Source organism: Mus caroli, unplaced genomic scaffold (genome assembly GCF_978045245.1).
Source record: "Mus caroli unplaced genomic scaffold, Mus_caroli_1 scaffold_8, whole genome shotgun sequence".
NCBI lineage: Eukaryota > Metazoa > Chordata > Mammalia > Rodentia > Muridae > Mus > Mus caroli.
The window spans coordinates 18329814-18356297 of NW_028227263.1; the positions used below are offsets into that span (position 1 = coordinate 18329814).

General features: G+C 46.1%; 2 protein-coding genes and 1 pseudogene across 4 annotated transcripts; all 3 read left to right on the plus strand.

Annotated features, from left to right (window-relative positions):
- Positions 1-648: 648 nt before the first annotated feature.
- On the plus strand, positions 649-3763 carry Znf688 (zinc finger protein 688). 3 transcript variants are annotated; one of them, XM_085841301.1, is made up of 4 exons: positions 649-923; positions 1033-1083; positions 1214-1327; positions 3093-3763. In XM_085841301.1, exons 1-4 carry the CDS (start codon positions 728-730, stop codon positions 3605-3607), a joined length of 876 nt encoding a protein of 291 aa, XP_085697427.1. In that variant the 5' UTR covers positions 649-727; the 3' UTR covers positions 3608-3763. The 3 variants fall into 3 exon arrangements, with proteins under 3 accessions (XP_085697427.1, XP_021023815.1, XP_021023814.1); XM_021168155.3 differs by lacking the exon at positions 1033-1083 and having other exon boundaries at positions 651-923; XM_021168156.3 differs by lacking the exons at positions 1033-1083; positions 1214-1327 and having other exon boundaries at positions 650-923.
- Positions 3764-5203: 1440 nt separating this feature from the next.
- On the plus strand, positions 5204-11585 carry LOC110298072 (COP9 signalosome complex subunit 9 pseudogene; annotated as a pseudogene).
- A 6614-nt stretch (positions 11586-18199) lies between these two features.
- On the plus strand, positions 18200-19675 carry LOC110298960 (zinc finger protein 689). The gene is made up of 3 exons (XM_021168505.3): positions 18200-18540; positions 18719-18832; positions 19335-19675. Exons 1-3 carry the CDS (start codon positions 18394-18396, stop codon positions 19473-19475), a joined length of 402 nt encoding a protein of 133 aa, XP_021024164.1. The 5' UTR covers positions 18200-18393; the 3' UTR covers positions 19476-19675.
- Positions 19676-26484: the final 6809 nt, after the last annotated feature.

Genomic DNA, 26484 nt, shown 5'->3' on the forward strand with positions numbered 1-26484 from the left:
GCAGAACCACGGGTTCAAGTATTCTGTCAACTTCTCTGAAGACACGAACTGAGTTTCTGAAATGCAATACTCAGGCTTTGCCAGGTTCTAGAGGCTAACCATCAGATTCCAGTTACATCAGCAGGAAGCACACTGGGAGACTGGGGAGACACTATCTCAGGCACCAGGGATGCCCAGGTCCTCAGAACAGTTTCAGATGTCCCGCCATTCCGGAGCCAATTGCAACACTGCTGCTCTTGCGGTTACAGCCAATCATCAGCCGTTGTAATTGCGCACAGAGGTCCGTGAGGCAGCAGGTAGCCGGTATTTTTTGAAGGTTTCTCTTTCCTACACATAGAAACGAACACCAACATTCTTGAAGCGGCCATTGTATTTAAGGGCAAATGGGGCGCCGCGGGCAGTGGAAGTCCGAAGTTTGTTAAGCTGCAGAAAGGGCACCTCAGTGCCGTCAATGACCACAGAAGCTAGGCGGTCGCCATGTTTTCTGAAGACATCTTTCGGTTCCCTTCACACCTTCGTATCTTTGAGTGAGCGGCTGTGGAGTAAACACAATAGTAAACACTATTGCTCTGCATTCCCTTGCGGCCACTGAGGCTGCCGCTTTCGTTCCGCACGCGTTGCTAGCAACTGTGACCAAGGGGCGTGGCAGGGGCGTGGCTTCCCGCAGTTGCGGAGGCCGGAAGCGGAAGGCTAGGGCAGCCAAGCCGCTGCCTGGGCAGGATCCCCGATGGCGCCACCCCCGGCCCCACTGCTGGTTCCGATGCCTGGGGAGATCTGGCCCGGTTTCAGGAAGCCTGAGCTTGTGAGCTTCGCGGACGTGGCCGTGTACTTCTCCCCGCAGGAGTGGGGGTGTCTGCGGCCCGCGCAGAGAGCCCTGTATCGGGAGGTGATGCGCGAGACCTACGGCCTCCTGGGCGCGCTCGGTGAGGCCCCGAGTCAGAGCCCCGCCCCCATCCTCCTGGGGGTTCACCGGGGAGATGCAGTAGACCGATCAAGTGGATTGTGAGCCCTCATCCCGCACTTTTCCACCAGCAGCATCAGTCACCTTCCATTCTCAGGGCTTCCTCGGGAGTCTCCATTCAGGCAAGAGCATCGCAAACCCTGTCCAGGTTAATGTGTGCATAAGTTCCGAGGAGATGCCCTCACCCTAGTGGGATGCTTTCTGCCCCGGCCAGCCTCTCAGGCCAGCACTGTGACCCCTGTTCTCTCTCAGGGTTCCCGGGCCCCAAACCAGCCCTCATCTCTTGGATGGAACAGGGGAGTGAGGCTTGGAGCCCCGCCGCCCAGGATCCTGAGGAGGGGGAAAGACTGGGAGGAGCTCCGAGAGGTGAGGGATTGTCCCAAGTCCTCCTGAAACCGTGTTTGTCCGGGGGTTTCTTCTCTAGTAAACCTTTCTTTCAGATTCCCCATTCCAGCATCCTTACAGATTTTAAAGAGCCTACATGTTCAGATACTAAAGAAAAGAAAGCCTACCTACTCCAGAGTTTTGGAAATTCAGGAGAGCTGTCCTATTAAAAACAGTAGGGGGGCTGGAGAGATGGCCCATTAGTCAAGAGCACCTACTGTTCTTCCTAAGTACCAGCGTTCAATTCCCAGCACCCACACGGCAGCTTACAGTTGTCTGTAACTCCAGTTCCAGGGGACCTGACACCCTCAAACAGACCCAAATGTAGGCAAAACACCAATGTATATAAAAACAAATAAATACATCTTAAAAAAAAAAAACAGAGTAGGAGAATCTAGAACTCAAAGAATGTTAACGTTTCCAGATGTTTGTTAAAATAACACTCATTTCCCCTTTTCAAAACCAACTAAGGCTGGTCATTGTGCACACACCTTGAATCTCAGTACCCCGGGGACAGAGGCACGGGGATTTGAGGCCAATTGAGACAACATACTGTGAGACCTTGTCTCAGCTCACTACCCCCACCCTCCAAAAAACCCTAAAATGCCCCTAAAAATAGAACTTCTTGCAGGTCTGCCTATCATAGTTCTTGAACAAGGCAAAGTGGTACACAAGAAAAGTGCCTGCCTGTATAATGACAGCTTGACTCGTCTCCCATCACTACCCTGAATAGAAGAACTCTGAAGCAAATATGGTGCCTCGTCTATCAAAGAACCACTGTACCAAAACCAATGACAAAATACAGCAGTAAACACTGTTTATTGGGCATTTACTAAGTGATCAATAAGCATGTATGTATTTAATCCAACAGTCCTGGAAGTCAGGGGACCATTACTTTTCCCCATTTGACACAGGAGGAAGGGGATTTAACTGACTTTCAACAGCTCCGTGTCAGCCACCGGGCAGTCTGCGTGGGTGCTACCTGGGTAACAGCTAGAGCGGTCAGGGCAGACGTGTTAGGTTTTACTGAATCTCTTTTCCTAAGATTTATCTTTATTATTTTTCATTCTGTGTCAGTATATGGGTCTCCATAAGTGTAGCTGCCCAGGGAGACCGGAGCCATGAGAGTCCCTGGTGCTGAAGTTACAGTGCTTGTAAACTGCCCCATGTGGGTTTGGGGAAGTAAACTCAGGTCCTTTGGAAGGACAGCAAGTGCTCCTAACCACTGAGCCATCGCCAGCCCCTGATTTGTTTTATTTTTGTTGTGTTGATTGTTTCCATTTTTAAGACAGGTAGCTCTGGCTGGCCTGGAACTCAGCATTTAGACCGGGTTGCCTTCAAACCCACAGAAACCTACCTGCCTTTCCTCTGAAGTGCTAGGGTTAAAGGTGAGCAACCATCACACCCTGCTATCCTGTTTTTGAGACAGGATCTCACTATGTAGGCCATGCTAGCCTCAAACTTACGGCTATCTTCCTGCCTCACCTTTTCCAAATGCAAGGATTACAACTACTTCCCTGGTGGGACAAATGGAGCTTTTTAGTTACGTTTCGTTTGGTTTGTTTGGTTTTTGTTTTTTTGAGACAGATTTCTCAAGTTTTGGAACTTGCTCTGTAAACCAGGCTGGCTTTAGGACTCGCAGAGATCCTGCCTGCCTCTGCCCCTGAAGTGTTGGGATTAAAGGCATGAGCCACCACTGCCCAGTGACAAATGAGTTTTTAAAATGCAATTAATTTCTGTTTCCCAGGAGACATTCTGAATGAGACAGAGCGGGGCTGCAAGGAAGGAGGAGAGAGACCGGCAGAGGCTCCGACTCAGTTGCAACCTAAAGAGGTGGTTGAACATAAGACTTATTCCATGGCTACCAAGTCCTCTGCAGGGGCACAGCCACCTCCCAAAGCTGCCCCAGACCAGATAGCAGGTATGCAGCTTCCTGTCCAGGTACCGAGCTCGGATATTCAGGCCAGCCAGCGACGTCATGTGTGTGTGGACTGTGGACGCCGGTTTACCTATCCATCTTTGCTGGTCAGCCACCGGCGCATGCACTCTGGTGAGCGACCCTTCCCCTGCCCAGAGTGTGGTGTACGCTTCAAGAGGAAGTTCGCAGTGAAAGCACACCAATGGATCCACCGTTCCTGCTCAGGGGGTCGCCGCGGCCGAAGGCCTGGGATCAGGGCTGTGCCTGGAGCCCCAGTCCGAGGTGACCGGGATCCACCAGTGCTCTTTCGGCACTATCCAGACATCTTTGAGGAGTGTGGGTGAGTTGAACAGCTGCCTCCGTCTGGAGGTCCGGAGCCTGGAGTGGAACATGAACTTGGCAACTGGGACAAATGAGTCAAGACTTCTTGAGGATCTCTTGTAAACTTGTAAAAAGAAATATGCCTGTAAAGATTCGTACAGATTAAACCTGACACCTCTCCCCTCCCCAGTGTTTTGTGTTTAAAAAAAGCGGGGGAGGGCTGGGCTGGGGATGTAAGTTGGTACAGTACTGGGTTAGGCTGGGGATGTAAGTTGGTACAGTACTGTTTTAGTCAGAGTTCTCAAGAGGAGCAGAACCGAGAGGATGACTGTGCACGCTCACACATATGGTATAGAATAGGTAAATGGCAAAGGCAAGAGGAAGAAATAACTTTTGACATTGCCTTTTTCTTCTGGTTCCTACCAAAAGGGGCTGCCCACAGTAAGGGCCACTGTGAAAGTAACTTTTATTTCTCTTGTAGTAATGTCGTTTGGAGGCTTGCTGCCTCTGTGCTAACTGAGGAGTCCTGGATGCATCTAGCCTCTGTACAATCTAATCTAGTCCTAGAATGTTTTCAGTCTCTGAGACTTACTGCTGAATAAGCTCACCCTTTCTAGCTCTTTCTGGGCTCTGGCTGGCTGGTTCAACTCAGCTGTTCTGGCTCAAGCTCCTTTCTAAGCTGACTGTTGGAAGTTCTGGCCCAGTTCCACCTCCCAGCCCCATGGTCCCAGAAATAAGACTCAGACTCAAATTAAATTTACAAATACCTTGGTCATCTAGCCAGGCTCTACTCTGACGAGATCATATCTAAAGATAGCCATTTATTTTAACCTACATTTTGCCACGTGGCTGGTTCCCTGCACTCAGATTCCACTTGTCCATCTCCTCACATCTTTTCTGGCTCCTCCCGCCTCCTTCTCTCCCAGAATTCTTTCCCTTCCCCATATCCCACTCTATTTCCAGCTTAAGCCATAGGCCATGCACAAGTTGACCTCTCTCCAGGTGACTGATTTAATCTAGCTTCTCTCAGTTTTTGACTGAATTGCTGTGTTTGACTTCATATGAACTTTCGAATTCTGTGTGGTGAATATCCTTTGGGGGTTTCTACCCCACTTTAGATCATTTAGTTCCCAAATAAAAGACACAAGCCTTTATATATATAATAAGCTTAAAGCACGGTTGGAGTGATGGCTCAGCGGTTAAGAGCACTGACTGCTCTTCCAAAGGTCCTGAGTTCAATTCCAAGCAACAACATGGTGGCTCACAACCATCCATAACAAGATCTGACGCCCCCTTCTGGAGTGTCTGAAGACAGCTACAGTGTACTTACATATAATAAATACATTAAAAAAAAAAAGCTTAAAGCACTAGAGCTGGGCAGGTATCAACCCTCGATGCTATTTTGTCTACTTCTCTGTCAATCACCTGGAGATATAACTTGCCATATTCCATCTGGACCACTCCTATTTCAACAGGCCAGCCCTCCTGGCCATGGTCTGATGATTTACCTACCCCATGGCGTCTTCTTCCTTCTCTTCTGACACCTTATGCCCCGGAACCTTCACTCCACCTGCTCTCTCCTGCCCAGCCCAGGCTGTAGGCATCTTTATTAGCCAATCATGGATAACTTGGGGGGCAAGGCTTATACAACAAAAGCTGGCATGTATGAGGATCTTCTTGCCCTTGAGGATCTTGGGGTACAGAATTTAGCATTTGAATACAAGCAACATCAGAACAACCTCCTAAAATCTGTTCTAACCTTCCGGCTCCTCGTCCCCTGCTTTGTTCTGTCTTCACCTGTGTCTAGCTTGTTCTCTCTCTGCAACCTGTTTCCATACCACTGTCCCAGGGACACTGCCTCCTCTTTTCTCTCTGCACTGCTCTTTCTTATGTAGCCCCTTTTCTCTCTGTTCTCATGAGAGTTGGGCATGTCCTCGTCTGTCACACCTTTCTCTGATTTGTCACTTGTCTGTCACTCAATTAGAATTCACTTTCAAACATGGCTACTTCCTTCTACAAACTAACCATACCTTCATTGTTTGGGGTTAAAGGTTTATACTAAGTAAGGGCTGTGCCACATCACAACTAGAGATAGTTTTTTCAGTAAATAACACAATCTCATGGTTCATAGTGTGATCAAATATCCTGCGACAGAAGTTCATGTTGCAGAATGGGTTGTCCTGTTTGTTTGTTTGTTTGTTTGTTTGTTTATTGAATTCCTTCTCTTTTGAAGTCATCTTTTGATGACCGTTTACAAGGGATACAATTATGTTCACAGCCGGGCGGTGGTGGCACCCGCCTTTACTCCCAGCACTTGGGAGGCAGAGGCAGGCAGGTTTCTGAGTTCGAGGCCAGCCTCGTCTACAGAGTGAGTTCCAGGACAGACAGGGCTACACAGAGAAACCCTGTCTATGAAAAGCAAAAAGCAAAAAATAAAACAACAACAACAAAAAAAAAACAATTATGTTCACATTCTTTGCCCATGTGGAAGGATCTATCTGCATACTTCTCCAAATGTCTTTCTCACTATATTTCTTCCAAGTCCTTGATCATCCAGTCAAGCCCTTGGCTCCAGCCCATGAATTAGTGAACAACTGCACATCTGGTTATTTCTCCTTCTAAGCAAAATTTGTGGGTTTGTACAGTTCCCAAATTTCTGCCCACTGTGAAGATATTCTTTCATCTGTGTCTTTCATGATTGTCCCAGAAAGGGGTCCTAATACTGCGGTTGTTCACTTCTGGATAGTGCCTGCATATTGTGCAGAGCCATCAGTAAGCCAGGCCCTGTTCTTCTCTTTAGCAGTGAACTGATCATAGGGCACACTCCATGAGGCAATAAGTACATACGTGGTAGCAGATGGCATTGCAATGGGAATAGAATCCATAGGCATTTGGGCAACTTTATACAACTTGCTTATATCCTTAGGCCTCAAGAACTCTCAGAGTCAATCATATAGATACCACTTCCATTTGATGTGTACATCCTATTTTATGAACTGTTGGGTTAGATAACACCTAGCTCATAATAGGCATCTCAGGGTTTCATAGTAAACCTTGTGGCCTATTTTCAATGATTCAGTTCCCACTGAGGCCTAATAGCAGGCCAAGAGCAGTCACAAAGGTGAATAGTTGACAGTAGACCTTGCTTCAAAATCCAAAAGGTCTCCCCTTGTTATTCACGTATAGGGGTTTGTCAAAGGCTCCAGACAGCATCCATATCTGCCACTGACACCCTAAGAACCCTTGGGTGTGCTGGATCATATGGCCTAAATGGTAGAGCAGCCTGCACAGCAGCTGGGACCTACCTACCGAAGAGCCTTCTGTCTCAGATCCCATTCAAAGCTAGCAATTTTGAGTCACATGGTATACAGGCTAAAATAATACATCCAAGTGACAAATGGGCTGTCTCCAAAATAAGTATTGTGCTTCTTTCTTGGTGATGGGAGGAGCCAGGTGAGATAGGCTACCCTTTACCTTAGAAGGAATATCCCTACATGTCCCACACTTCTGGACACCTAGAAGTTTCACTCCCTTGAGCTTTGGTTAGATTTATTTTCTATTCTCTGATGGACCCATGTGATATTTTGTGGAAGAGATAGATGACCAAGAACACTTCAAATGGAGCTGGAGAAATGGCTCAATGGTTAAGAGCACTCACTGCTCTTTGAGAGGATGGGGTTCTATTCCTAGCACCTACAAGATGTGGGCTCCCAATCGCCTTGATACTTCAGTCCAGGGGAACTGATACCCTCTTCTGGACTCCATGGATACTGAATGCACATGGTGTAGAGAAATGCACGCAGGGAAAATACCCACACACATAAAAATAAACAAATAAAAATATGACCTTAATGGATAAAAACAATTTTTTTAAAAGATCACTTTGAGCCAAGTTATGACTCAGGTTAGAGAGTTAGTAGACCATCGAGGTGAAACTGTAAAGGTTTCAAGGCATTGTGGTACATGCCTTTAATACTAACATCAGGAGACAGAGCAGTTGGATTGCTATGATTTCATGGCCAGCACAGACTTCATAGTGAGTTCCAGGGCAGCCAGAACTATATAATGAGACCCTGTTGGTGCTGCTATGTATTCAAATGCTAAATTCTACACACATAGATGTGGTTGCGCCAAGATGAGCTAATTCACCAATATGCTAGCTTTTGTTGTGCAAACCGTGTTCCCCAAGTTAATTGATCAATAAAAGGCTAAAGCCTGTGATTGGGCAGTAGAGAGAGATAGGTGGGACTTCCTGGGAGGGAGAAAGGAACTGTTACTTTTTACAAATGTTCAGTCCATAGAGCATGAGACTCTTAGTCTCAGGGCCATATGTTCAGGCCCCAGGTTGGGTGCCACATATTTAAAAAAAAAAAGAAATTAATATTCTGTATTAACTAATGCTAGAAACTAATACAGTGGCAGTTACTCCTTAACCAGCTAGTTCCACAAATAACCACACAGAGACCTTTTAATACTTCAAAGGTTCGACCTTAGCTAGGCAGACTCTCAACTAGCTCATCTAAGTTAACCTGACCACCAAGCCCCATTCAGCCATGTGGCCAGATACCTTCCAGGCCCATTGTCACATCTGTTTCCTCTGGGGAAAGGGCCTTCCCTTTTCTTCTTCCCAGAATTCATTTCTGTGCTCTACAAACTATTTCCATCTTATACTATTAGTGAAAGGAATGCCTTCTGGGCCTTCCCATTGTGGAAGATGAGGTCTTAACCAATGCACCCACTAGAACATTTTTGTTTCCTTAAGTCTTAAATACCCCTTCATCACCACTAAACCAAGGAATATAAGGTAGCTCTAGCTAATTCTCAGTAGGCCTTTTTTTTTTCACAAATACATCAACCAACCAATCAAATAAATTCTTGATACCCATTTTAAAACTTTAAGATTCAATATTAAGCCTAGAATTTCTGCTCAATGGGTCCATATTAATAAACTTAGCCGGATCCAATTTTATGTTCCTAAATCATTAAATCACCATCCCACACCATTAAAAATCCATTGTCACACATATTCCCAAACGTCTGCTTAAACAAATCAGCAAACTCATTAAGATTTTTTTAATGGTATAGTAACATACCTCATAGACTACACTTTCTGTTTTTACCCCTGGGGACTTCCTTGGCCTTGAGTTATAGGTCTGGAGGCAGTGATAGGGACATCACCATTGTTGTGTCTGCCATCTCCTTTAGGGAAAGTCATTGCCTATTTTGCAGATGGGACAGAATAACTAACTTCTCTTAGGCAAAGGCAGAGAAGGCACCACTGTGGTAATTGTGAGAGGAGGTACATCCTCTGCTAAGAATGAGGAGGTCTGGACCCGGGCCCCACCTACACATCACGAGCCCGTGTCACAGTATTGCATGTGTTTCCCATTGTCTTTCTTTAAATGCTGGCATTCTATAAGGCTAGCAATTACAGTTGTGTTGTATCTCAGCTAGCCAAATACTGGGGGCTTGGTCTTTGTTTCCTGCAATTTGAGTTCTCAGCCTGCTGGGGGAAGATTCTCTTCTATCGCATACTTAGGAACCTTTATATTCTCCATGTGCATCTGGAACCATCAGTTTTATTATTCAGCGAGCTCTTTCATAACTTTGCCCAGAGATGTTAAAAGGAACCAATCAGCACTCTTATTATTTTCTTTAGTATTCCACAGATGTTCAAAGGTTTCATACACAAAGCACATCTCACTGGAGGCAGATTGAGAACATCAAATGCATTTGTCTGGATATTCTTTAAGTAGCATGTCCAGTGCTTCATATGTTGGGGAGTCTTTTGTGACTGCTCCATCCAGATCTCATTAAGGCTGCCAGAGAAATGCCTTACAGTTCTGTTTCTCCAAATCCACTCCTGTACCATAATCTGTTTTAGAGCTCTTTAGATGGACAGAACCAAGCGGGTGACAATATATCAGAATGTAAATGTATTAAGTGAGTGTCTTGGACACTTTTCTATTGCTGTGATAAGCACTAGGAACAAGGAAACATTGTAAATGGAGTTTAATTAACTCTATATGATCTGGCAGCCCCCAATAACCACCGAGGCAGAGTCCCATGGATTATATAATAAGCTCTTGCATATTTACTGAGGGATTACAACTCAGTCTATTTTCCTACTCCTTAGACTGGCTACTTCCTGGCTGTATTACCCAAGTACTTGCTGCTTGACCCTTGCCCTGGGGTACTTCTGCTCCAGCAGTCAGTCCTTGGGGGCATCTCACTTGGGCATGTGCTCCAGGCCATTGCATCTAATGGAGACCTCTGTTCTCTTTCTGTCTTCCTCCTCCTTCACTCTCCTTCTACTTCCTCTTCATGGTTCCTACCTGTGACCACCAGCCCTGACGGAATCTCTGCCTGCTTCTATGTTTTCCAGTAATTACCTGTAGCCATCTTTATTTAACCAGTAGTTTTAAATTGGGGAGCAAAGTTTACACAGCATCACTTGGTGTACATGAGGGTCTGCTCACCAGATCTTGGGGGCCAGTATTTAGCATTTGAATACACAGCAGCACCAGACCAACCCCCAGAAAAACTTAGAAAACACTATTTGAGACTCACAGTTTCAGAGGGTTAAAGTTCATGATGGCAGAGCAAAGGCACAGAGCAGGAACAACTGAGAACTCACATTTTGATTCACAAGTAACAGACAGACAGACAGACAGACAGACAGACAGACACACAAAGAGAGAGAGAGGGCAGGCTAGAAGCTCAAATTCTCATCCAACGAAGCCATACCTCCTAATTCTTCCCAAACAGTTCCACCAACTGGAGGCCAAGCATTCAAATGCATGACCCTCTGGAGACCATTCTCATTCAAACCTTCACAATGAGCTTGAAACAGTAACAAAAGCCAAATCACACACCTGAGGCACTGAGAACCCTGTACTCAACCTCTGAAGCCAAGGCTCCTTAACAGCCAGAGTAGTACCAGATTCGCTGTCTCTCAGTGGGAGGCGATGACCAGTAGTTACTTAGTTCACAAGGCAGGTGCCTCGGTAGTCCCAGTCTGGTGCCAGTAGCCTGGACATTTCTGCAGACTCACTGGTTCCTAGTATACAGTGAAGGTTTGGACATGATGGTTCAACTGTCAGAGAAGGCATCATCATCATCACCACCACCACTACCACCACCATCATCATCATCACCAGCAGCAGCAGCTACAACTGTGAAGCTGAGGTGTGAGTGATGGCTCCCTAGGCTCATGTATTTGAATGTCTGGTTCACAGCTGGTGAACTATTTAGGAAAGATTAGGAGGCATGGCCTTGCTGGAGGAGGCTTGTCACTGAGGGTGGGCTTTGAGATTTCAAAAAAGTAAGTCACACCCAGTCTCACTCTCCCTGTCTCTACCCTGCTGATCAGATGTAAACTCACAGCTACTGCTTCAGTGCCATGCCTGATCCCCAGTCTGCTGCCAAACTCCCCAACATGATGATAATGATGATAATGTATTGGGGGCTGGTTTTGTGCACTGTGTACTTAGGTGCTGATTTCTATGTCCAAAAATTTTGTTATAGTCTGGAAGTTGGCACTGTCATGATTATTGAACCATCTCCTGTATCAATGATGTGTAAAGAAACCAGGAAAGGGGTCCCATGTGAGAGGAGGAGAGAGAGAAGAAAGGTGGAGAGACCACGAGGAGTGACCAGGAGAATTTGCCCTGAGGCTGTGGTGAGAGGATCCACGAGGAAGATCTCAGACATTGGGAGTAGTGGACACACCTGGGATTTCAGCTCTGTGGAAGTGAAGGAGAGGATCTCAAGGTTATGCTTTGATACATAGCAAATCCAACCCTGGTTTAGGTGACATTAAGAATAGAGGTTGAGGTGAAACCCGCTGAGGATAAGATGTTCCCCGAGGGCACAGGGCCCTATGTAGACCTCGATGAGGCTGGAGGTAGCGCCAGACTCTTGATGGACTTGGCAGCCAATGAAAAGACAGTTCCTGCAGGCCTTTTATATTTTGAAGATCTCTTTGATGATGTCCAGTGAGGCTGCCCGGTCCTATATGCTCCATGTCTGTGATGTGTCTGGAGTCTCTCGGGACAGGATCAGCTGATTGTAGACACCGTGTGAATATTACTGGAAACCAGGACCTAGTCAACCAATAGAGGAACTGTCTGAACCAATTGGGTACTAATGTCTCTGGGAATGCCAGCCCATGTCCTTGTTTAAATTAATAAAGAGCACTCTAACAAAACAACAACACCAAAAAGAATAGGGATAGAAATAAGAATAAGTTGTTGCTGAGCATGGCGACATGTGTCTGTTACCCCAGCATTTTGAAGTGTGAGGTAGGAGCTTACATACAGCTAGGACTACTCAGGGAAACCTTGTGGGCATGGGAAGCAAAGGCTGAGGATATGGCTCAGGCACAAGGCCTTGGAACCCTAGCACCACACACAAAAAAAAAATAAGAGGAAAGTGAAAGAAAGAACAAGATACTGGAGTCTCTCAGTATTGTTTTCTATACACCTGAGACCTCTGCATCAGCTCAAGAAACATCTCCTCCTTCCTTGTCTACTTTAGAGGTAACTGCTGAGGGGGACTCCGGCCCAGAGGGAGGCGTAGAGGAAGGCATGTGTGCCTGGTTTTGGCTACTTTGTGGGTTCTTCTTTCTTCTACCACTTTCCACCCCTTTTCTTCCACCCTTCCAACCCCCTTACACTAGACCAGAGATTAAAAAGGATAGACAGGAAAGGAAAGAAACCCCTGAATAAAGTCAGGAATAAGAAATGGGGTGACGCTATTGATAGACTATTTCCTGCTGATTAGGGATGTTGAGTTCTTGGGGCAAGTTTGATCTTCAATATCAGGATATCTAATTTCTTCTTGTTGTTTGCCCTTTGTGCACTGCTAACTTAACAAACCCTGACCAACAACAATGAACAACAACCCACAACCCACACTCTTGAGACCCTAGCATTTATATACTCTCTGAAAAGTCCCCAGAACTCCAAATGTCACACAATTGAAGAAACTACTGAAGCTGGAAAAATCACACCCCTGTAAAGCATGGGGCAAATCGTACTCAGCTGCTGTGGGCAGTCTGAAGGAGGCACATATCCCACCCATGGGAATAAAGTGAAAACGTATCCTTTTAGTATTTCTGTGTTCTTTTAAAGAAGCCAAAATGCCAAAATTGCCATTAAATTTCCCCATTTATGCTTGAAGCCCTTAATTGTGGTGTCTATATCAGTAAATTATAAATAGAGATGGTATCAATGAAGTGAGCACTTTTTGGGTCAGTGGCCAAGGCTTTAAAGAGACCTCTCCTCCTCTTTCCACTGAACCAGCTTTGCCTTTGACGCAGGAAAACAGCAGCAGCTGAGCAATCCTCTCACCTGCATTAAAATGCATCTTTTTTTTTTAAACATAGGCCATAATTTTAATTTCTCATTTGAAATCTTCACCTATAATTCCTGGAGGCACAATAACCCCTGGGAAGTAACTCCACTGCTTCCAAGATCATTTCTACTGTCCCCGAGGTCAAAGGACCATAAACTCCAGTAGATATTTTATAATACTGAGTTATGGGGGATAGATTAAGTGGCCAGCTCCAGAGCAGCACTGCCTGTTGTAGCATGCATTAGAACTGCACTACTCAGTTGAGGTTTTGGGGTCTGCATGTTCCTCCTTGGCTGACAAGGGACAAACAGCCCATAATTTGTTCTGGGGGTGCTCTATGCCCCAAGGCTATTTCCTGATGCAAATAAAATTGCCTTGAATATCTCACTTCACCTGCACTCACCAGCCCAATGGCAAACCCTAACGCAATGCCTGCACACCCCCTAGAAGCCTAGGCCTTCTTTCTGGTTTGTATTTAGAAGAACCATTGCCCTTAGAGATGCCTTGTTCACACTTTTGTTGCAAATGAACATATTTCCCAAAGTGAAAGTGCCAAGCATTTTGAGATCTGAGACCTTTAGTGGCTTGGTCATAGTGTCTTTGAAAATGACTGCATTCCCTGCAATTGACACACTGGGCAGTTTGATATTGGAGACCCCTAGCTACACCTTGACCTTTGATATTAGCATACTGCACCTTAGAACCAATATTGGTTATTCCCCTTATCCACTCATCCATAGCTGCTGCCCGCACCTTTAATGTTTTGTTTTGCTTTCTTAACATTTGGCATTTGAATTTTCAAATTCTAAGGTCTCTAAGGATGCCTGCCTCAATTCAGGGTCTGGCAGGGCTTTGTTCACAGCTGAGACTCATCTTTGAAAGAAAAATCAGATCAGTGAAGGCTTCTGCAGAGCCTTGGATATGCTTTGTAAACAAGGTGGACTTTTTCTCAGGTTCAGCTTTATCCCGGGTTCTTCAAGCTGCTAAGTGGCACTGTTCTATAGCAGCACCATTACATTTGATCTGTTTTGTATCTTGGAGTACTGCCCTTCAACTAGTAACTGGTCTTTCCCCATATTCATTCTCTGTGCTTTGTTTCACTGTTCAATACTCACATGTTCTTCCTTCCACCATGTTAACCATTGCAACAGTGGGTCGACCCTAGTACAGCTGCCACCAATCCCTAACAAGCTCCCAGCAACCACTGTAAGACCCCCTTTCAGGGACCACCACTCTAGTCTCAGGAGTGAGAGAGCACCCAAAAAAACACGGGAATCCATTGCTGTAATCACATGAGGCAGTTTAATGATGGAGGTCTGGACTGACATGCATCCCACACAGGAGATAACGGATGTCGGCCACGAGGCTTGGAAGCTAGGGGTTTTTATGGGGTAAGGGGCTTAGGGGTGTGGAATTCAGCATAGCGACACACTATTGGCTTCTTCAAACATCAGCAGAAAAATTACATGTATGTGCAGGGTGTCAGAGTTCTGTGAGTTGTTGACTCAGTTCAGATAGCCCTGTTATGTCCTCACATTCCTCTTTATCTTATGGTCAAGCTGTTCCCAGGAATGTTTTAACTACGGGGCATACCCAGGTTTGTTTTTCTTTTTTTCAGCCCCACGCAGCCTCTAGCCTCACAAACAACCAGCAATTTCTGAGTACTTTATATGACTTATAGGTCTTGAAATTTCATCTTTCTTTCACCACATGGTGGCTCTTAACCATCTATAATGGGATCTGATGCCCCTTCTACTGGTGTGTCTGAACACAGCTACAGTGCACAGTGTATTTTATATACATAGAATAGATATTTAAAACAAAAACAAAAACAAAAACCCTTTGATTAAAGTGGGATGTTGGCTTTGATTGTCCTCTGCCCTGTTAAGCTTTTCTCTGACCTCTGCCCTCCAGCACCATTTCTTTCCCTCGATCTTCCTAGGAGAGACTCCTGCTCTCTGGCTCCATGACTGAAATGGTGCCTTTTTGTGATTTGTTTTCTGGCGCTCCTTGACTCCCAAGGGCTTTCATTTCCACCCTCAATTTTTCTAGTTAGAAAGCCAGCTATCAGCTTTCAGAAATAAAGTGCAGAGTGGGCCCTTTTTGCCTTCCCATTTCTGCCATTTTGTGTTTCTTGGCCCCTCCATTCCCACCTACAGTTTTTCCTGTTGTAAATCCATTCTCTCAAACTTTTTCCAAACAGAATATATGAAGAAGAAAAAGAAAAAGCAGAAGATCTTCTCTGGGAGCAAATCTGGGGATGATCCAGTCCTGGCAGAACCAATAAAGTGTTTGCTGGAACGTGGAAAGAAAAATATCCATCCCTTTGTCCTGTACCAGTTTCTCCACAGCATTGAGAATCAAATTTCCCATTCAGAGTGGATCCATGTTGGGCATCTTAGAACTGGATTTGGATGCTTTGTGGGTTTTTCATTCTTCCCTTTTTTCCACCGTTTTAGCCCCATAACTAGATAAGGAAGAAAAAAGGTTACAGAGATGAGAATACTTTCCTATCTAAACTCAGTTTCCAGTGACTAAATGTGTCCCATTTCCTCTCCTTGCTATGCCACTGTGCTAACATTAATTGGTACAGTTCTCATAAATTAGCCTAACTCCAACAGAACATTCCTCTATGACCCAACTGTATAATCACTGGTTCAAAGTCTAAGTTTCACTGATTGCCTTTGAAGATAACAGGTTTCTCCTTCGGAATCTACACTATCAGCCATCATGGTCTAACACAGGTTCCTTTCGTTGTCTTTTAACTATGGACGTAAGGGGTTTCTCTTACTAAAACCATATTACCAACTATATTCCCAAAGTCAAGTTTTTACATTTCCTTTGTCTTTTAAATATAATGTATTCATTCTCCTAGACAAAAGGAAAAATCCCTTCTTGTTCCTTCTGCTCCAGGAATGCTTTTGTCTTCCTTAACTTCATCTTAAAGACTGTTCATGTTAACAATTCTATCTTTTATAAACTCATAAGCTACAGGAAACCCAATCAGATCTACCTCTCCTGGACCAAGTATACGCCATCCAGATAAGTACACCTGCCAATCAATAGCCTAAGTTTTCACTTGCTACTTGTCTTAGTCAGGGTTTCTATTCCTGCACAACACATCATGCCCAAGAAGCAAGTTGGTGAGGAAAGGGTTTACTCAGCTTACACTTCCACACTGCTGTTCATCACCAAAGGCAATCAGGACAGGAGCTCACACAGGGAAGGAACTTGGAGGGAGGAGCTGATATAAAAGCCTTGGAGGGTGCTACTTACTGGCTTGCTCAGCTTCCTTTCTTACAGAACCCAGATCTATCAGCCCAGGGATGGCACTGCCCACAATGGGACCTTCCACCTTGATTACTAATTGAGAAAATGCCTTACCATGCTGGATCTTATGGAGGCATTTCCTAGAGGGAAGTCCCTTTCTCTGTGGTAACTCCAGCTTGTGTCAAGTTGACACAGGACACCAGCCAGTACACCACCTATTCCAGAGGGTGGGATTCCATACCTGTTCCTGGTGTTGGGACTCCCTCACCACCAACCACCAAGACCTAAGGGTTTCAAATGTACACCTAAGAAAAGATGTTTCTCTTCCAAACATACTTAATTTTATTCTTTACCTGTAGCGTGTGTGCCCATCTCTCTCTCTCTCTCTCTCTCTCTCTCTCTCTCTCTCTCTCTCTCTCTGTGTGTGTGTGTGTGTGTGTGTGTGTGTGTGTGTGTGTGTGTGTGTGTATGTGAGTTTCAGCATCTTGTCACGTCCAGCCATTTACTACATCCAGGACAGCTCCAGAGAAGCAACCCACCGGTGCTCCCATCTTCTTTCACAGGCACAGATGCACCTCTTGGGGTTGCTCCTTCCTCTCTCCCACAGATGGTTCCACAGACCCTGGACACCAAGGAAACAGCCAACTCTGCTAAGACTGGACCAACCTCCCCATACCCATTTTCTTAGGTTTCCCAGACATATGTCACCCCAAAGTCAGCAGGAAGTAGTCAGACATCGTGATAGCCAGTCATCAGGACAACCCTACTCCTGCTTCACCATCACCTCTTTCTAATTTTCCCTTCTTTAATTAAACCAAAATGGGGGAATGTTAGCATTTCTTCTAGGCTCTGCCCCAGTTTCCTGCCAACAGCCAGGTATGCCTGACTCATTATAAAAGTGGCTGCTTGCCCTCATCTTTTGCTCTCTTTCTCTCTAACCCTCTTCTGCTCTGTCCCTTCTCTCCTCATTCCCCTCCCCCTCCATGTGTTCTTCTCCACTTCTCTTTTCTCTCTCTTTCTCTCTTTCTTCTCTTTTTCTCACCTTTCCTTCTCTCCCTCTCTCTCTCTGTTTCTCTTCATGTGTCTCTATTAAGCCATCAACTCTCCTCCCCACGCCTTAAATAAACTCTATTCTTATTCTATACTGTACCATCATAAGCTGGTACCTCGGGGGGAAGGGAGGCCTCAAATGAGCCCTCAGAGGCACCCCCTTCTCCTACACCACACTGTGCCTCCACCAACATATCCCTGGCTTCTTTTTCTTTTTTTTTTTTATAAAGAACAAACATCTCTGAATGATGACAAATAGGGTAATATTCCTTTCATAGGTAGATATTCTTATATTAAAATAACAATGAATCAGACTTAAAGCCTGACTCTAAGTAGGACCTCATTCCTCCCAGGACTCTCACAGAAGGCCCAGAAATCTTAACTCCCTCCTAAGAGTGAGGCAGAGAAATCCAGATGGGCAGGTGTATATCTAACCTTTTAGAAGATTAGATGATCCAGAATGTCCCAGGTGTCCTGGCTGATCAAAGATCAGCTCTGTGATGTCTGATCTGTATCAGGAGCAGTCAGTATTCCTCAACTAGTTTGAGAACTGAAGACCAAGCTGATAAAACCACCACAACTGGAGGCCTGTTTCATTTAATAGCTTATTAACAGGCCTCCCTCCACAGGCTTGCTTCTAGATCCGTGATAAACACTGACCACAAATAAAATACTTAACATCTATTCACAGGCTGCTTCCACCTAGCTGACTATGAGAGGGCTGAGGGTCTCCTGAGCCCATAAAACCCTCCCTGCATGTGGTCCTCACAGGCAGGAGTCTCACTTGGGCCTGTCAGCCTGGGACTAGTTCTCAGACTGGCACTTGTAAACTCTGTGGCCATTTTGCATGAGGGTTTGAAGACATTGATGCAGGAAGTCAAGTGATGCAACCCTGGGCAGGCCCGCTAGGGAGCATAGTTCCTGAGACGCCCCGCCCAAGTCTACATTTTTAAGCGGTCTTCCTGTAATCTCCGCTGTGCTCCTATAAGTTTTCAATTTTTACCTACATTAAGGTGCCCACGGACCGGGTTCCTGTCCCTTTTCAGCCTTGGTACCCGACCACGGACACGTTGGACTGGGCAGGCAATCCCAGGCGTGCGGGGCTGACCCAGGGTCTGTGCGGGGAGTCCCCATGGCGCAGCGGATGGCCCCGGGAAGGGCCTCGGCTCGGCCTGCGACCTGTAAACCCGGGGCTGTGAGCTTCGCGGACGTCGCCGTGTACTTCTCCCCTGAGGAGTGGAGGTGTCTGCGGCCGGCGCAGAGAGCCCTGTACCGAGAGGTGATGCGCGAGACCTATGGTCTCCTGTCCTATATCGGTGAGAACCTTCCTGGCCGCCTGTGTTCGCGCCGCCCGTGACACCGTGGGTCCTGCGTGGCAGCAGAGAGCCCTGAGCACGGGCGGTCAGAAACAACTAGGTCGTCCGCCTGACTAGTGGGTTTGCTATCTTTCCCTCTAGAAGTCGGATGCGCCAAACCAGCGCTCATCTGCTGGGTGGAGGAAGAGTCCGAAGTGTGGGGACCCTGTGCCCAGGATCCAGAGGTGGCCATGTGCAAGACAGAATTCCACTCAGGTGAAGGACTGGGTATTTGCCTGGGGAAACTTCTGTGTTGCCAGTATGTGTGGTGTCTTCTAGTGACTGCACTTACTGCCTGGCATTTTCTTCTTATTTTCCTGTTTCCTGGCCAAAGCCATGATGGCTGGCCTCTGGATTCATCTGGAAAGGGGCTGTGATTGTTCTGTCCAGTGCTCTTACCTTGTATATACAGGGTCACTAGGCTTTACAGGTTGTAGCCCCTCGTTCCCACTCCTCTGCTGCCATCACTGTGGCTGCCTTCTGGAGTCTCATTCAGTTCTTGCTGTCCACCTCTGACAAGTGCTTCTTAGCCCACTGCACTTGGGAACGGGGACCACACAGACACCTTTCTTTATGCTGCATCTGGACATCTGTACACCGCACATGCTCAGATGCGGTGGTCTCTACTGTCCTGTGCCCTGTCTGTCGCCATGTGGGGCTGTGGAAATTAAGGGGCAGTAGAAGTCAGAGTCTGAGCTTTGTCATGGTCTCCCAGCAGATTGCAGGCCCGAGAAGGGAAGGAAGAGACCAAGGGAAGAGACTGAAGCAATGCAGAAGGCATTTACTCCAGAACCTGGGCAGAAGGAGCCACAGCTCTCATTTGCTGTCTCCCCTAGTGGTGTTCAAGCCACGGTCCTAAGGGCAGACAAGCGTCACGGGTGCCATTTGTGTGGGAAGAGTTTTGCCCAGCGGCCCACATTGGTGGAGCACCTGTACACTCACACAGGCGAAAAGCCGTTTCAGTGCCCAGACTGCAACAAATGCTTCGGCCGGGCTTCTTCCCTGAGCATGCACCGAGCCATACACCGAGGTGAACGGCCGCATCAGTGTCCGGACTGTGGGAAGAGTTTTACCCAGCGGTCCACATTGGTGGCGCACATGTACACTCACACAGGTGAAAAACCATTTCAGTGCCCTGACTGCAACAAATCTTTCAGCCGGTCTTCTTCCCTGAGCTCGCATCGGGCGATACACAGAGGGGAACGGCCTCATTGTTGCTCTAACTGTGGCCGAGCCTTCACACGTCGCTCTGGCCTCATTGCCCATCTCCGTATCCACACTGGGGAGAAGCCTTACAGTTGTGCTGATTGTGGACGCTGCTTCAGCCAGAGATCTGCGTTCCGTGAGCACCAGCGGGTGGTACACAGCGGTGTCACCCCCTTCACTTGCACTCACTGTGGCAGAGCCTTTGCGGATTCCAAATATCTTCGGCGCCACATGCGCATCCATACAGGTGAAAAGCCTTATTCATGCCCTGATTGTGGTCGCTGCTTTCGTCAGAGCTCTGAAATTCCAGCCCATAGGAGGACCCACACTGGCGAGCGTCCTTACCCCTGCCCTCAATGTGGCAGGCAGTTTCGCACAAAGTCAGCTATGACAAGCCACCAGTGGGTCCATAGATCAGGAGCTAAAGGCCTTAAGGACAAAAAAGCCAGTTAGTTATCTATATCCCTGGGCCCTAGCCAAGAGGACTCGGATCTACCTTTGGGCTTCCAGCATTACCTAGAGATATTTCAGGAGTGTGGAGGATGGTCTTAAAGGTGCCAACATAGAGGGTGAGATATGTACATTGTTTGAGGCCCAGAGGGTTGAACCTATTGCTTCCTCCAGAAGGCACAGACGTTCTAGGTAGTGCTGGTCTGGGCACCCGGTACAGTCTTCTAGGAGGTTTCCAGATCCATCTGCACACTCTCTGGATCGACCGTCGTCTTGGCGTCTATTGGGCAGGGCTGGGCAACCCCACTAGAGCTCTATGAGAAGCGAGGGCCTTTTCCTGGCTCAGAAGTATTGAGAGGCCTGAGGATAAAGAGAGCCTCCTTGAAGTCATTGTGTCTTTAATGCCGAGGCTCAAGTTGATGGCTCTGTGTGTGTTGAGCCAGCTGCATTCTCCGGGATTGAGTTACTGGTCAAGAGCCCGGTGTGGTGGTTCCTGCCTATGATCCCCGCATTGGGGAGGTAGAGACAGGAAGATCAGGAATTTGAGACCAGTTTGGGTCACCTGAGACTGCATATAAAAATAAATAAAATTGCAACTAATTTATTACGGTTTAAAAACCAAAGCATCTATCACATGTACCAAAGGCCCAAGTTTCTAGGTTCTCTGGAAAAAATCCAAAATATTCAGCCCAGCAAACAAGACAGAAGAGTTCTGTGGCCCATTTTCAGCACTCCATATACTGTGTGTGCCGGCACATGCTTGCTTGCAGCACTTGGTAGCTGGTGGCACAAGGATGTTCAGAACTTTAAGGCTGCCCTCTGTTACAGACAGACAGACAGACAGACAGGCACACAGACACACACACACACACACACACACACACACACACACACATACACATACACATACCAGGTTCAGATCAGATCACGGCCCATGATTTGATTTCAGCGTTGGAAGGAGAGAATCAGTTCTAGAAGACAGTGGATTTTAGGATTTTCTCAATCAAGGGGGGCTTGTATGAAATTGGATGGCATAGAAGGAAAAAGAAAGAAAGAAACAAAAACCCCATAAACGATTTCTGCTCTTCATTTGTATTTTATGTTATAGCTTTTAAAGTTCGTACTTGCCTATCACCTTTTTTGCCTTTTCTCTGTGCCTGGGAGAGGAAGCAGCTTGAAGAATACTCCCAGTTAGGAGGAGGCCCCTGGGGCAGATATCTGACCCTACAGTGGGAAGTGGGCTGTGCTCACCCTGCCCTCCCACCCATCTCTCTGTCCACCAGGGAGAAGCCTGCTAGTCAGCAGCTCCTCAGTTAGGAAGGAAAGTCCCTGGGCTGGGCCTCTGTAGCCTCTCTTAGACTCCTTGCCTGTTTGAACTGGAGAAATCTGGGCCTTCCCATCCCTTTGGGCTCAAAGACAGATCAGAGGAGGCTCAGCAACTGGCCCAAGACCACAGTGAAGCTGCAGGGTCACAGTCCACTGCTGCCTTTAACACTGTTGTCTCTGGGTAGATTCACATGTGCATGCAGATGCCTGTGGAGGCCAGGAGAGGGTGCTGGAGCTGCCCACAATTGTGAGGGGGCTGATGTGGGCACTGGGAATGTAAAGCTGGTTCTGTGGAAGAACAGCAAGTGCTCTTAACCTCTCACCCATCTCCTCCACACACAATTTTTAAGAGACATCTTTGCATGTGTTGCCCTGACCTCAGAAGATCCTCTTCTGTAGCCTCCAGGGGACTGAGACTCAGGTGAGTGTTAAGTTCACCTCTGCTGCCTTCACATCTCTGATGAGTTCCTGACAAGATACCTGGCCGAGTGTCAAGTCGGGCAAGAGGCTGACTGTCCACAGTACAGATCATCTTATCTACTTGATTATTGAACTCCTCAGCTGAAGTCACCTTTCAGTGGGCACTTACATGTGACACACATATCTTCACATCTTTTACCCATTTGGAGAGATCTATATGCATACTTCCTCCCTAGATGTCTTTCTCACCAATTTTCCAATCATGATCTTTTCAAGTCCCTGACCATCCAGCCAATCCATTGGCTATGCCCATGAGTCAGTAAACAATCATACATCTGGCCATTTCTTCTTCTAAATAAAGTGTAATATCATGTGTACTGCCTGAAGTTCTGCCCACTGTGAAGATTTTCCTCCACCTGTATCTTTCAGGGTTGTCCCAGAAAGGGTTTGTAATGCTGCAGCTGCCCACTTCTGGATGGCGTCTGCATAGCATGTAGCACCATCAGTAAACCAGGTCCTAGTCTTCTCTTACTCAGTCAGATGATCACAGCTGATCACACCCAATGAGGCTATAGGTACATGCTTGGCAGCCAATGGCATTTTAACAGGAGTAGAAAACATAGATATTTGGCTACTTCTTCATGTAAATTGGTTGTCCTTTCAGGACCTTCTCAGGCCTGCTGGCATATATACCACTTCCATTTGCTAATAGACTGCTGCTGTGCACGTCCTACTTCATGACTTGGTAGGTCTACCAAGCTCATGATGGGCAGTTCAGGTTGCATGGTAACTTAGTGGCCTATTGTCCGATGTTCAGTTTCCACTAAGGTCCAATAGCCGACCAAGATCTGTCTGTCTTCCAAAAGAAAAATAATTGTCTGCAGATGATGGTAGAGTCTTGCTCCCAAACCCATAAGATCTCTTCTGTGATTAACCTATAGGGGCCCAACAGCATTCCTATCTGGCACTGATATGTCAAGTATCATCAGATCTATTGGTTCATATGGTCTGAGTTGTAGAGCAACCTGAACCTGTTGTAGAGCCTTCTCCTGTTCCAGGCCCCAAAGAAAGCTAGCAGCTTGGTAAATGGGCTTGAATAACATGCCCAAGTGAAGAATGTGCTGTCTCCAGAATCCAAATAGACTCACTAAATGTTGTGCTTCTTTCTAGGCGGTGAAAGGAGCCAGGTGCAATAACGTATCTTTCATCTTAGAAGGAACATCTTTGCATGCCCCACACTACTGAACTAAGGATTTTACTGATGTAGATGGTCCTTGAGTTTTGGTTGGATTTATTTCCCATCCTCTGATACACATATATGTATTACCAATAAGTCCAAAATAGTTCCTACCTCCTGCTCATTTGGTCCAATCAGCATAATGCCAATCTAGTGCACCAGTGTGGTATTTTGTAGAAGAGACAGATGATCAAGATCAAGATTCTGACTAAGTTATGACATAGGGCAGTAGAGTTAATATCTCCTTGAAGCAAAACTGTAAAGTTATTCTGCTGGCCTTACCAACTGAAAGCAAACTGCTTCTGATGGTCCTTATGGATAGATACTGAGAAGAAGGCATTTGCCAGATCAATAGCCGCATACCAGGTACCAGGAGATGTGTTAATTTGCTTAAATAAGGAAACTATTTCTGGTACAGCAGCTACAATCTGAGTTACTACCTGATTTAGTTTTCAGTAGCCAACTGTCATTCTCCATGATCCATCTGTCTTCTGCAGTGGCCAGATAGGAGAGCTAAAGGGAGATGTGGTGGGAACCACCACCCCTGCATCTTTTAAGTCCTTGATGGTTACATTAGTTTCTGCATTTCCTCTAGGGATGCCATACCATTTTTGATTCACTATTTTCTTTGGCAGAGGCAACTCTAAAGGTTTCCATTTAGCCTTTCCAACCATAATAGCCCTCACTCCACGGGTCAGGGAACCAATGTGAGAATTCTGCCAACTTTTTTTTTTTTTTTTTTTTTGGTTTTTCGAGACAGGGTTTCTCTGTATAGCCCTGGCTGTCCTGGAACTCACTTTGTAGACCAGGCTGGCCTCGAACTCAGAAATCCGCCTGCCTCTGCCTCCCGAGTGCTGGGATTAAAGGCGTGCGCCACCACGCCCGGCTTGAATTCTGCCAACTTTTAAGTCTATCTAGCCTGATTATATATCCTGGAACTGGGGAAATGACCACAGGATGAGTCTGAGGACCTACTGGACCTACTGTGAGTTAAATATCAGCCAAACCTCAATGATCATCCATAAGCCCTTACTTTAACTGGAGGGCCAAAGTGTTCCCTGGGATCTCCTGGAATCAGCGTCAATTCAGAGCCAGTATCCAAAAGACTCCGGAAAGTCTGATTGTTTCCTTGTCCTCTGTATACAGTGACCCTTGTAAAGGGCCATAGGTCCCTCTTGGGGAAGAACTGGAGAAAGGCTAACCGCAAAACTTTCAGGTGTCTTATCAAGGTTTTTCCTCAGGGGAACTTGACCACCCCTTCATTCAAGGAGTTCTGGGTCTGCAAACTGGCTCAAGTCTGAAAACTGGTTCACTGGCTGAGATGAGCTTTTGCTATGATCCAATGTAGCCTTTCTTTCATTTGAGAATAGTTCTGCTTATACAGATAACCAGAAATGCAGTAGTCTTCTTATCTATTTCATGTCTGGAAACACCATGACTGATTAGCCAGTATCAAAGGTCCATATGAGTCATGCCATTATAAAATTCACCTTGCCTACGCTGACCATTCATTATGGGTTAGGTCATTATGAACGCTGGTTTGTCCCAATTATGATAACTATGATCTGGCAATTAATTCAATGCTGCCACCCCCGGGGCCAAATTAAACCCATTGCATTTAATTCATCGCACTGAGCAGCAGCATCTCCAGCCCTTAGGTCTGGCACAAGGAAAAGGGCAAAACTCTTCAAATGTGCCGGTGCCCCTCTCAGCAGTTTGCATCTTATAGGATTAGAGAAGGACGTGTCTTCTGGGCCTTCCCATTGTGGAGGATTAAGCTGATAATGCAGTGTACCAACTCTAGCACTGCAATCCCCTGAGCCTTAAAATACCTTCACCAACACTAAGCCAAGGAGTATCAGGCATCTCCAACTCCTTTTGTAGGAGTAGGCCATCTTTTGATAAACACTTCAGCCAACCAATCAAACTTCTGACACCTTTTTTTAACTGTGGGAGCTTCCATATTAAACTTAGAATCTCCATTCATATCAATCAACTCAGCCTGATCTAGTTTTGTGTTCCTTCTATTGTTATCCCACACCCTTAAAATCCATTCCCATACATATTTCCCAGACTTCTGCTTGAATGAATTAGCAAACTCATTAAGCTCCCAACTAGTGCAGTGCACTACCTCGTGCACTACAGTTCCTACCTCCTCTCTAGGGCCCTCGGAACAGCAGTCAGAGCTCTTAACCAGGGAGCCATCTCTCCAGCCTGAGGCTTGCTAACCTTAAGAAATGCCAAGCAGGGGCTGGAGAGATGGCTCAGCGGTTAAGAGCACTGACTGCTCTTCTGAAGGTCCTGAGTTCAATTCCCAGCAACCACATGGTGGCTCACAACCATCCATAACGAGATCTGGTGCCCTCTTCTGGAGTGTCTGAAGGCAGCTACAGTGTCCTTATAATAAATAAATAAATCTTTTTTAAAAAATTAGAAAAAAAAGAAAGAAATGCCAGGCAGTAGTGGCGCATGCCTTTAGTCCCAGCACTTGGGAGGCAGGGGTAGGTGGATTTCTGAGTTCGAGGCCAGCCTGGTCTACAAAGTGAGTTCCAGGACAGCCAGGGCTATACAGAGAAATCCTGCCTCAAAAAAAAAAAAAAAAAAAACAAAAACAAAAACAAAAAAACAAAACAAAAAAGAAAAGAAAAGAAAGGAAAGTCCACAAGCTTTATGGAGGGCCAATCAAATCAAAGGTCAATATGAACTGTTAACGTCTAAATTATCTTGAGTTAGAGCTGACCACTGGGCGGCCCTTCCTGCAGCTACATGTGAGCTCACTGTGATTTGTTTTTTGTTTTGTTTTGTTTTTTTCATTTTTAAACAAGAAGTTTATTTAAACAACAAGACGCTTGACTTGAAGGGAAAACTATCTAGGATCATTTTGTTCAAGAGTAATTTATCCCTACTTAAAGACAGATTGCCCTACATGTAACAGCTACATACAAAAAAGTTATAAAATTGTCCTTGGTTTTACAATGATAAATGAAACACATTAAAATTCTCCAATCAAACAAGGTATGCAAGGATTTGGTGTTGTTGGGTTCTTTTGTTAAAACAATGAGAGCAAAATAACTTACTGGAATATAAAGATAAGAGCTGAATGAGCATGCCACTATTGGAGAAGCAGGTATCTTCACAAACCCAGTATTTTCCCCCAGACCATCTCCATCTGATGTCAACCAGAACAGAACATTGGCCATTTCATTTAAAAAAGGAAAAGAAAAAAAGA

What these genes read in the sequence shown, in the direction of transcription:
- Znf688 (XM_085841301.1), top strand. Translation starts at nt 728, where the DNA reads ATGGCGCCACCCCCGGCCCCACTGCTGGTTCCGATGCCTGGGGAGATC. An exon ending in CGGCCTCCTGGGCGCGCTCG is followed by an intron (nt 924 to 1,032) that starts GTGAGGCCCCGA and finishes CTTTTCCACCAG; the next exon opens with CAGCATCAGTCACCTTCCAT. An exon ending in CCTCGGGAGTCTCCATTCAG is followed by an intron (nt 1,084 to 1,213) that starts GCAAGAGCATCG and finishes GTTCTCTCTCAG; the next exon opens with GGTTCCCGGGCCCCAAACCA.
- LOC110298960 (XM_021168505.3), top strand. Translation starts at nt 18,394, where the DNA reads ATGGCGCAGCGGATGGCCCCGGGAAGGGCCTCGGCTCGGCCTGCGACC. An exon ending in AGAGAGCCCTGTACCGAGAG is followed by an intron (nt 18,541 to 18,718) that starts GTGATGCGCGAG and finishes CTTTCCCTCTAG; the next exon opens with AAGTCGGATGCGCCAAACCA. An exon ending in CAAGACAGAATTCCACTCAG is followed by an intron (nt 18,833 to 19,334) that starts GTGAAGGACTGG and finishes GTCTCCCAGCAG; the next exon opens with ATTGCAGGCCCGAGAAGGGA.